The sequence below is a fragment of the Thunnus maccoyii genome, chromosome 10 (assembly GCF_910596095.1).
Source record: "Thunnus maccoyii chromosome 10, fThuMac1.1, whole genome shotgun sequence".
NCBI classification, from domain to species: domain Eukaryota; kingdom Metazoa; phylum Chordata; class Actinopteri; order Scombriformes; family Scombridae; genus Thunnus; species Thunnus maccoyii.
The window spans coordinates 18,380,548-18,392,751 of NC_056542.1; the positions used below are offsets into that span (position 1 = coordinate 18,380,548).

Consider the following 12,204-nt stretch of genomic DNA (forward strand, 5'->3'; position numbering starts at 1 on the left):
TGCTAATAAACAGTCAGGTTTTAGTGGGTGAAAGATGAAGTATCATTGAATGTGAAAGGGGCAGTACATGCCAAATGTTACAACGCTAGTCAGGTGCTGCAGATAGATGGCAGGTTAAGTTGTAGTAAGATGACACAGTTGTTGCTTATGAGTTTTTCTGATCCAGCAGTGATAGGAATGTACTGACATACTTTTTGCTTTCGTTGAAAATAAAAGACAACCCATCCTCATTGTCCTTAGCCAATGGCATATCATATTTAGTGAACAAATCCTGCAACACTAATTGGCATCAGACAAACATTCACCACCATTCCTCAACTGTGCCTTGGCATGGCTTTACTCAGCTTGAGGCTCCCTAATGAGAGGACACCCCATCCCAGATCCATCCCACCAACCCTTGGAGTGTAGCACCCTCCCAGCATCCATCCCTCCCCTGGCCCGCTAATAAAAGTCAGCCTGTGTCGTAACCCATTAGGGCTGATTTATTTGATCAGATTCGTATTATTTCCTCAGTCCAAACCCCATGGCACTCTCCTCCCACCAGTGATTAAAGGCAGTAAATCAGGGGCAGGTCCTGTGTAGTGTTTACTCAGAGAGCCAGGCAGCTGCAAGCTGTTTGAGGCCCTTGTTTCTCCCTCTGTTTACCTCCGTTCCCATGGCGACTGCACCACCGTCTCCCGAACGTCTGGAACTTGGCCCTGGGCTGTTTTGGTTACGTTCGAAAGTTTTTAGCTGCTGTGTCTACCCAGGGCTCGCAGTGACTTCACCCAGCAAGGAGTGAGCGCAGCGATGTTGGACGAGTCAAGGAGGGAAAGAGAGGGAAAAAGCAAGAGGAGGAGAGGAGGGAGGGACGAAATCTGAGGGTAGGCAGGCACAGGGTGGGGGGAGGGCGAAAAGCCAAGAGCATTACATCATTGCTGGAGCAGAGTCAGAAAGGGAAGGATATGAGTCAGTGGACTGACTGCACCCTGCACCTCTCTCTCTCGCTCTCTCTCTCTCCCTCTCTCCCTCTCTCTCTCTCTCTCTGTCTCCTCTTGGATGGCAGCCAAGCCCCTTGTGTTAAAGTCCCCCAGTACTCGAGCTGGAGTTGGGACTGTGGGGATTGGGACAGCAAAGCTTTGTGTATGTGCAGACTGCAGGATTTGTAGGTTAGAGCAAGCAAGTGTAGAGGGGCTTGAGTTGATGTGTGGGCACCCTGCGGGGTACAGAAGAGAGTTATAGAGGATTAGCAGGACAATGAACAGTTGTCAAATCTGCTCCATTGGGGAGAAAAATAGCAGTGTGAGGGGGGGATAACTCTGAGAAATATACTATGGAGCAAGAGATAAAAAGCAGAAGGAGGACTCAGGGATGGAAGAAGGTCTAGCAGTGATGTCATGGTGGAGTGAAGGTGGGCGGGGGTTGGAGGGATGGTGGTTCTGGGGCGGGGATTGTGGAGGAGAGCTGGGCTGAGAGCAAGGCACTCAGTAATGTGAGAGTGCAGGGTCAGGACTGCAGAGTGTCTACCTGCTCTCCCCCGGGGCCCACAGCCCAGGCTATTATCAATCCCCTCAGTGGAGCCACAGCCTGTCATTATTCACTCACATGCATACACACACACATGTTCACACACAACTCCAGCACATTCACACACTGGCACAGAAAGTGGAAGAGTAAAGAAAAAAAAAAAAAAAAAAGAAGAAACATGTTTTGTGAGACGTCAACGAAGAATGCTTTTATCGTATATATGGAAATTAGAAATCCTGCATCACAAGCTAAAGCTGAAATGATGCATTACAATGTATAAAGTATGTTGATACTTAGGACTGCAGCTAAAAATTATTTTGATTATTTGGTGTTAACTTAACTTAAAGGTTGGTTTATTCTTTTATGCATATGCATATACAAATTATAAAATATCTTTTCATGTACACAATGAAAATGTACATATTCAGAATGCGTAAGAAAAACCTCCACCCTGGAAGTGGCATTACGCCAGTTATTTCTTGTCTTTATCAGTACAGTCTGAGTTAATCCCCAGAGGAAGTGCTGTCAGATCTTACTTTGTTTTTTTACCTCCTGCTGGACAAGCAGGTTGTGTTTTTGGTGTGTGGGGTGGTGACGGATAGTGTTTGTCCTCCCCCTGCCTTGCTGCAAGTGAGCTTTGCTAACAGACAGACACAGCAGCACAACCTGTAGAGGCTTCAAAGGAGCCTTTCTTCTCTAGAAAGCAAGAGCCTGACCTGCCACAACCAGCGACCTGCTGTGTACTCACTTCTGCCGGGTTGACTTCCACAAGTGGCTCTGTGTTAGTGAATTTCATCGTCTTATCGTGAATGAGGACAGGCATAATGAAAAAGAGAGAGTTTATCTTTGTCCAGAGTTGCTAGTCATTCGGCTGCAGACTGATTTGACTTTTCTAGTGAGAATATCAGCATCTTTGGAGCTTTTAATTTGTCTGTTACCGTTAATCTTCAGGAAAGCTTCATGCACATGTTCTCGCTGTTTTCTGCAACACGTGACTTTATATGGTTACTTACAGTCACTTCCACTAACCATCTTTTTAGTTGGTCTGGCAATCTGCACCTAAAACCAAGTACATTCCCATAACTCTTCTTCTATGGCTCAAGTGTGAATTAAATCAGCATCATTAATCTACTACAGTTTATAGCGTGCACAAGGTTAGGATTGTCTTGGACATATAAATGTATGAATATATGCATGTATAACATACTGTATGTATAAATACACACAACAGCATTGTAATGCATTTAGTTGTATGCAAAATTAAGTGAAATATGCTAAATAAGCCACTTTTGAAACACTGTGAATGAGCCAATTTCAAGAGTTGTAGGCATAGATTTTACAGCATAGTGTTATGTTCAGTGAAAATGTATTACCCTGTGGTTTGAGGTAAAAAAAAGCATCAGAAAATCTCATTCTACATCTACACTGCGAAAAAAAAGAGCAGCTATGCAGGCAGTCATCATACTGAACTGATCCAGCAAAACAGTTTTTATCTACAAAATCAACAGCATGTCACAGCCACTGCCTTGTGACTGTTATTTCATCATCTTGAACGCTGGCAGAGGGAAACGGTGTTGATGTAGAGCACAGCTACACTGCATACCTCATTGTACTTTCATGACTTTTCCCATGTGGAAATGTTTGGATTCGCCGTGTTGCTCAGATGTCATATGTGCAGTTAAATGAGTGTGATTGTGATAAATTGGGATGTTAGACAGAAATGACACACAGTCAGGATGGTAATGGTTCTGTGTGTGCGGAGCAATCTAAAATGTCTGGAGCGTAAATGCACATATTTAAGGTCTGGACAAATACAGGTATTTATTCAGGTGGGGGAACATTTGCTCTGGTACACCCCCATTTGGCCATCACTCCTTCACCACTCACCATTACCGTAATCCAGGCTATGATGTGGTCAATTGATTACATTAACCCGTTGAACACAGCTAACCTTAATGCTTCTAGTTTGCACTAATTTCTAAATGCTCAAGGAAATGGAGCTTTATTGACTGATGAGAGGCAGCATTCATCCTGATGATACTGATAACTGGAGAATTATTGATTCTCCTGATACAAGGTTATTGAAGAATCATGTAGTGAACGCTGGTGATTTTTTTAGGCTGCGGGAACTGTATAGTTAATGTATGCTGTATGTTTGGGTGTTGCAGCACCCGCACAGCTGGGAGTCTGTGTTCTTACAAGCAGGGATTTGGTGGCAGTTGTATAAATGATGTCACCGTGCGCAGATGGAGCAGTCTGGGTGTTTGGATGGCTGTAGTCCTGAGCCAGTGATGGAGGCAGGACTGCTGTCAATAGTTTAAGCACAGCCTGGGCCTCATCTGTACATGTGATTTATTGATGTGGCCGTGAGTGTGGATAGGTCTGTCGGTCCGCACACACTTTTGTGGTCACCGAGGGAGATTTTCCCTACAGGGCTTCCACCGCTGTAGCGATTTCTAAATGCAATTCTCATCATGCACATCTCATGTGGTTGTTATGACAAATATTATTCATTCATCACCACAATCATCATTACTCATCCATTGTACTACATGAAGTGTACGCGTTTAAAGTGCATCCAAAAACTCCCAAGATGCCTCAACTTTCAACTGCGGCATGGATGCAGCAACCACATACTCTGTTTTCCATTGTGACTCTGTTGCAGCAGCAACATGTATAAACAAAAAAACAAAGTTGGGGAAAACATAAACTAAGCTAAATAGCACAAATGTGAAATTAATTGATGCATGAAATTACTTAAGATGCTAGAGTGATTTTCTTTTGCAACCTCACACAGAAAGAATTGTGATAGTCCACCAGTTCTCCTCCATTAGAGTAGCCTCTCCCACAGTCAGGGTGATAGAGCCTCTCCAGAGCTTTGTGAAGAATCACATTTTTCATTAGAAATGTTAAAAATGCTTTGGGTGCATTGTGTTCATAAATATAATGACTTTGGGGTATGTTCATTATATTTATGAACAAAACAATAATTATAATTGTTATATTTATTGATCAAGTTTATTTATGTACTACTTATTCTTCACTCTCATGACAACTGAGCAGACTATCTGCTGATGAATGCCATAAGATGAAAGCACCAGAAGAAATTGGTAGAAATTGGACTTTGAGTTTAAGACTTTTCTGTCAAGAAACAAATTTCAAGCATCAGTTTTGAACACATCTTATAAACAGTTTTAAATGTGCCTGTCAAATAGATTTTTGACATGTGTAACCACATACCATTAAATATGATTACAGCTATGTTATCCTGCATTATCAAGCAGTCATTATCTGTTATACACCAGTTATGGATGCATCATAGGAGAAATTATATGTAATTAGCGCCATAGAGGTGATAGTGGTAGTTTGGTTTGATGTTATATGACAAAACAAAGAAAATGACTCTTATATTATCTATAACACAGTGTGTGTTTGTGTGTGTGTGTGTGTGTCTCAGGCCTGTCCCCGGCTCGCTGTCCTCGCTGCTGCACCTACGAAACAGACAGAGACAGCCTCTGCCAGCCTCCATGCCTGGAACTCTGCCAGACCCAACCATGCCTGGCTCCTCCGCTGTGCTGATGCCCGTGAGTACACAACGAAGCACAGAGCACACTCAATCACTGGTGCACTCGCACATGCATGAGCAAAGCCACTTGCTCACACTCTCACATACAGTAAGTGACAACAGTGTAACATGTAGTCTGCACATAAACTATGTAGGGTTGCAGTTTGGGATGTGTTCTTTCACCATTAAAATGACTTACTACATTTTATGAAGGAAGTCGTCTCTTGTAGAAGTGAAAGATTTTACCTCTGGGTTGAGAATACAGACTTTATTGTAATTAAGCTAAAAAGATTTAGAGGACCCACATGAAACAGGGAATGATAACAACTCAGAGAAAGCTGCTCATATCAAGATTCTAATGATACAACATATGTTCTCATTGTAACACAAGACAGCCCGTGTTTATGGTATAAAAAAAGCCCTCCCATGTTTATTAAATTAAGAGCTAAGCCATTTTGGGGAAGATTGACGGCTCAGGAAAGGGGTGCAGGTTTGGGTGATATTTTTACACAAAACACACTTAGTGCAATTAAGGCTGTGTGTCAGGTTCTAGGCCTGATTCTCTGTGGACGGGGGAGGGGGGTGGAAAGGGGCCATTCCCCATGGAGATCCCCACACCACCCAGAGTTCAGCAGCTGGGAGGCCACAGCAGCTCACATACACACGTGTATGCATGCAGACGCTCACACAAAGGTTTCTTCTTTCCTGCATATACTGCTCAGCAAACACCGCTCACATCATCACCCCACGCAAGTGACCTCTCACCCCTGTCGGCTTACCCAGCTGATTTCCTCACCTTCAGCCAGGGGCACTTGAGGGACAAATGAGGACAGATTCTAATGAATTCATACAACTCACAACTCATATAACTTATTAAGACATCCTGCGTCAAGAGCGGCCGGGGTTTGGTGTTTTAGTCTGACTGACACTCATCACACTATCATCAAAAACTCACATACCCCTGTTGCACTGGCTTCCTGTGTTAAGTCCCCCCCGTGCTGGCTTCCTGTTTTGGGTCAGCTCCAGTTATCATCACACAGAGCTGTGCACAGGGCAGCCTGTCATGTGAAATCAGGCTCTCATGCTCTCTCATCTCATCTCCCATAGCTCACTGTGCAGGAGGATGAGTCTCATGCTTTTGTGCTAAATCTGTTTTTTTGTAAAAGCAGTGATAGTTTCACATCAAGACATGAAAATCCCCGTAAATAACATATGTCTAAAGAGTCAGTGTGTATTGACTCATCTTGTATGAAAAAGCTCTGTGGTATAGGAATAGTATGTCTATACATATGAATATCACTGTTCCCATTGTGTTGTAATCTTCAGATGGAGAGACAGATGTCCATGGGCTCCAATATGATGGGTATGCAAGGTCCCGCCCACAGCAGCTCCTGTTCTTCCACTCACATTCCCTCCATGCACTCAGAGGCCAAACTGGTGAGTATATATATGCATGTATTCACATGGATGCATACACATTTATGCACATGCATACACAAGTGTGCACGCACACACCAGCTCAAAGTGTTGCAACTCTCTTTTCCACTGGACTGTGCCAGCAAAGCTATACTCTTAGGTCTGTGTGGATTTCATCATTTGGTGTGTAATCAAAGCTGTGTCTGAACCTGCCAGTGCAGCACTGGAGACTGGCTAGAATAAAGGGCCCTTTATGTGGTTGTGGCTCGGCTGCCCACCGACTGCCTGATGTATATCTTAATGTACAGAACATGTTCTGTAGGTCCTACAACTTGTTAGCACTAGTTTAACACAGCAGGGAAAAAATCAAATGACCTCATCCTTCACAAAGCAGGCAGTTAGAGCAGTGGGAATGAGCCGAAGCTGAAAGTGGAGAGAGACAGAATGGAGACGGATTTTGAGAGTTAAGGAAGTGTAGAGGATTATTGAAAAAACAAAAAAACTGAAGAGAAAGAGACCTTCCACTCACTCCGACTTTGCATACTTGTACTGCTGTAATACTAATGCCAACGACCGACAGCATTCCTCTGATTAATGACAAATGCACAAACAGTTACACGCTTGGTGATATGAATTGATTAATACTGTAGCAACATGACCATCATCCAACCATTGTTTTCAAAATAAATAACTCTGAAAATGGAAAAAAATGCTCCGCAGAAATAAGAGCAAACTGTGTCATGACTTGGAAATCAAAAAAATCACAAACCATAATGAAAAGCATTTGCTGCTCTTCGTGTTTGGAAAGGTTCACTGATAGCTGAGTTTGCTGGAGAGAAACATCTTGTGGAGGGAGCGAGAGAGAGAAAGAGAGAGAGAGAGAGAGAGAGAGAGAGAGAGAGAGAGAGGAGGCAGCAGAGGTCATTAGAAGAGTTATTGCTCTGATAGAGGAGAGCGGGAGCATTCCCAGGGCATTTAATTCTCTCTCTTCCTCCTGCTCTCTCAAGATTGATCGTCTTTGTAGTCTTTTGAATCTCTTCAACTGTTCCTATGGTAACACGCTGGGGTAACACAATATTAGTGTATTAGGCTTATCTCTCCTCTGGCTGTTGTCCAGACACATCTTACCCTTTTTTTTTCTTCTCCTATCTATGTAATTGAATTGTAAATGCTCTGTTAGGCCTCCCATAAACATATGCAGTCATTAAATGGCTACAGGCCCCTCGACCATGCAACTTTCTGGTTAGTTGGCCATTCAGACACGAGGCACGGCAACCAAATGTGGATCAATTGAGATTCTGCTCCCTGATGTCTGAACGCGACTGATGGAATTTCACGATTGTGGACAGAAAGTGAGAGACTAATTGTGTTATCAGGGTGCGATCTCCAGCGTGGGTTTCATAAGCATAGACGTGGTCTCTAATGTCTGTAATATCCGCGCCCGGGCCGGGTCGATAAATACGGCCTCGCTATCGGATAACTGAGCCATGATCAGGCCCATGTGTCCCCTGCGACGTTCTCAATCCGGCTCTAATCTCATTACCCCAACCATGTTGACTTTCCGCCAATGGGAAATCTCCGCACTGTAACCCCACACCCCCGAGGCACGGACCTGGATGCACTCTTTCTGCTCAACGTTTACATTGTGAGAGAAGAGAAGGGAATTGAGTGGGACTTTGATAGACATAAAGGAAATAGATAGACAGACAGAGTGAGCAGGGAGTTGAAAAGTGAGATACGGTATTGATATTCTCAGACACCAAACAGCGGACGAGAGCATTGTTTGTGAGTGACTTGAAAGGGCTTTAGCTCATCCTAGTTTCCTGTGTCTCTCTACATGTGTGCATGTCTACATGTTTGCGCTTGCGATTGTTTGATATTTTGTAGTAACTAGAGGCCATAGTAGCAGGATTAACCCTCCCCTGCCAGAGAGAGTATACTGTGGGTCCAGAGCCTGGGCTAATGAAGGCTAATTGATTTTGTGGTGGGCCAGAGCAGCGTGGAGGCCTGTCTCTGGTGTAAATAGTTAATGAGCCAAAGGACTGCTGTGGCCCCTTGGGGACTCATATCTCGCTCTAAGCTCTCTGTTTGTGCTCTGTGGGCCGAAGACTGTATCTCTGCATCAGTGCCCATCTTTGTTCTCTTTTATCTCCTGATTTCTACTTAAGTGCCATCGTTTAAGTGGTACAGCAAAGCCCAGTGGTGTAATAACTGACTTGTATTTTTTCCCTTACTGCTTTTAGTTGGTTGTCTGGGAGTGTTGCTGAGATTGGAGTGTTTTATTAGTTTTGTTTTGTTTTTTTCTTGTGAAGCACTGGGTGCTCATGGTGCCGGGTGTGGTTGTGTTCTGTTCTGTTGTGGTCTGGGGAATAGAATGGTGCGTGTTGTGCGCTGGAGGTTGTGGGATAGTTGACCCTCGCAGCGTGGAGGAAACGCTGCAGAGAGGAGGCCAAGTTCCACAGCGTGCCGGCCAAAGCATTACGTCACTGCTCAGAGCCAGTTCTCCACAGGGCCTCGCGAACAGTCGCGCGTGCACACACACACACACACACACACACCCACACACTCACACACTCACACACTCACACTCACACACACACCCCGTCTGCTCCAACTCTGTGTCATTCTCTTTGCACGGTGTCACATAGTTAAACAGACACACATACTCATAGAGAGAGTCAGGTACTTCCAAACATGTGACAAGTAAGTATGCATATTTGGAGATGCACATATTGTATAAACACACTCACGTGTGTGTACATACGCCGTATTCTTCTCAATAAACTCTCCTGCTGAGATGGTTTGATATATTTGTTTGTATGGTGAAAGATATGCACTATCATTTCTCTTCTGTTACAAGCTCTTATCAAGCTGGCTCTAAATAACATCTGTGAGTGCCAACTATGGGACATGACTCAGCTCATGTCACTGGGACCCTTTTCAAAGCGGTGGACTTCGGCATTGTTTTTGTGTTCCTTTTAAATGAGCTCCATGCTTTCCACATCCCGCTTGCCTGCTAATTTCAGACAGCGGGGTCTTGAAATGGTTTTGTGCTGGTGCATGAAAATGTGTTATTTATTATCTCCCCATTATCTATTGTTTACATTGTAACTAAGGACAATAAATTTGTCACTAAGCATTGGTCTAGGTGCTGAGTTTTTTATGAGGTAAACAATACTATATGTTCCTTCATTGCAGCTCTCTTGGCTGTGGAGCTGGCACTAGATGGGTGGATGACATAATTCCTGGCATGTTCTAAATGTACTCCTTTTTACTTGAGGAGGGAAAAAAAAGCGGTGCGTCTCTTAAAGAAACATTTCATAGTACACAGGAGGGCCAATAATCAAAATGTTTCTAGCACACTAATGTATTTTTTTTGCATTTCATTTACACAACCCTTACAGTTCTAATGTTACAGTATAGTCACAGAATTGCAGCAGGCATTTGGGTTAATAGGTTTAAAGATTGCTAAGTTTTACCCTAAATAGTTAATAGTGAAAAACTTACATACATATTCTGTTCAGAAATGCCAAGAAAAGAGAACTTGTGAAGCAGCCACAGATGTGTCACTTTTCAACTCTGCTACGAGATGATTGATTGAACAGTTAGCTCAGTATGAAGTCATTTGTAAGCAGTTTAACCATTAGAGTACACGGCAACCCTATTACGTGTTCCATTCATTTTCTACCATCATAGTAGGGGAGCACCTCTGGCTAAACCTCTTGTTGTGAGGAGGAGCAGCAACACACACAATAGGAGTCTAACTCCAGGTTTTGTAAGCAACATCTGTATGAATGGTGGCATTGTCAGGGTATGATGTCATCGGAGAAGGACGGTGAGCTAAGAGCACAGCTGAATCTGTAGGCTGCTTCACTGAGCTCTAGATAATGTGTATGTGTACTCTATATGTTGGTGTGTGTGTGTGTGTGCTTATGGTTATGTGTGCAAATAGCTCACTTTCATTGGCATCGCATTGGCACCCTTACTGGTAATCATTGTCCTCAGAGTTAAAACACATTTGTGGACTAAGTGGCCTTAAACAAACCATGAAGTTAGAATTTGCACATAGTTTTTGATACAGATCTGTTATGTACATATGTGTGGTTAGTTAAGTAAACATGTGGATGTGGAAGTGTGATAAATAACAGTCAAATAGGGACACAGGACACAAGACACATGGCAAGATATACTGTAATACGGTGTTACTGAGAGAGAGTGGTCAATGTCAGTGACTTGGACTGCAAAGAAAGTTTTTCAGATGGCCAACATATGATTCTCCCCTTTGCCATAGAGGTGAGTGGATTTCAGCAGAGTGGAGCGCAGGACTGAGGAGCTGCTGGATCAATGTGTGTCTGCCAGTTTATCAGTGTTGGACACAGACCAGCGAGGGGCCCCTCTCTCACTGCCTCCTCTCTCACTGTGTTTGGTTTGTCTGAGCTAGAGACATATTGTTTAAAGTAATAGTCAAATGTAAATAGACATGTTGTGTTGTCTTCAAGATGATGCACCACTCGTTTGACAGGCTTTTTTGTTGCAATGATGAACAATGTGTTCAACCACAATTGCCTGTTACAGCTTAGTTGCTGTTCATACAAAACTGGGGTCTGCACCTGCTCAACCATGGGTTTATATGAGACGTTGTATAGATATTGAAGTATATACAGTTGGTGAGATTGCTGCATTTTTCAGAGTTGAGAGTGAACCTGACAAAAGGTGCAATTTATAAGATTTATTTTCTGTATTATTTAGCTGCTACTTAATACAACAGCTTACACCCTGTGATCATGCTTAAGTAACTCTGAGACTGGGATGAACAGAAGTTATGTTTGAGAAGTTATAACTAACCTGTAAGAATTCTGAAGTAACCGGATAATAATCATGTTGTTAATATAGAAAGCCATGTTCACTATTTTTAGATTAGCCAGTTCTTTGACACACTGTGTATACTGGTACATTTATATTTGAGTAGTTGCATGTGTGTGTGCACGTATGCATAAGCCTGTGTGTGTGACTGTGTGGATGGGGTTATGTACGAGGGTGGCAGTTGTGGCACAGAGTGTCGCATCTGTTTGTCTTTGGATGACTGCTTGTTGTTTTAGCTGTGCTGATGGGAGGTGTATGTGAAGGCCATTTGGTCATGGTTCAGGGCCTGTGAATGGGACGGGGCTCCGGCAGAGCCAAGCTTGGGTAAACCAGCTGCCATCACCACACGGGCCAGACTGGGTTGGTCCAGTGACCATGAGCCCCCCTGGAGCCTGAGCATTGAATGAGATACTCACCAGACTCCAAAATAACCACTCACACACTGGAGGGGTGATTGGATAAAGATCGTTGGGTCAGAGATTTTCAGTCTGATAAAGTTCAGTCAATATTGACCAGTTAGGTCACTATCAGATCTCTCAAACCATTTCATGCTTACAAGTAGGACCCACTTCTGTTTTCTTTTCTTCCTTTTTTCCCCCCAGCATGGTGATCAAAGTTGATAACTTCTTCTTTTTATACTTCTCCTTCTCTTTTAAAGGAGAATGGATTGCTTCTCAGTCATTTTGACATGTTGAAGCACAATGTGCTAGCTTAATCCAAATGTACATAAGCATGGCTTAAATATTTTTGTTACTACAAATGTAAGTATGTATGATATGACATACTCCTAATGAAGACTCCAAACAAAAGAGCTTTTTTATTATAAGTACACAGGCTACAATTTCCATATTTGC

At 43.2% G+C, this 12,204-nt stretch overlaps 1 protein-coding gene across 4 annotated transcripts in view; it reads left to right on the forward strand.

The window, feature by feature from the left end:
• Positions 1-12,204, forward strand: part of creb5b (cAMP responsive element binding protein 5b) — a 45,177-nt gene that overhangs the window by 21,687 nt on the left and 11,286 nt on the right. For all 4 annotated transcript variants that reach the window (XM_042422857.1, XM_042422860.1, XM_042422856.1 and 1 more), the window contains 2 exons: positions 4,964-5,090; positions 6,398-6,508. In XM_042422857.1, coding sequence (XP_042278791.1) covers positions 4,964-5,090; positions 6,398-6,508 — 238 coding nt within the window. The remainder of the gene's footprint in view (positions 1-4,963; positions 5,091-6,397; positions 6,509-12,204) is intronic.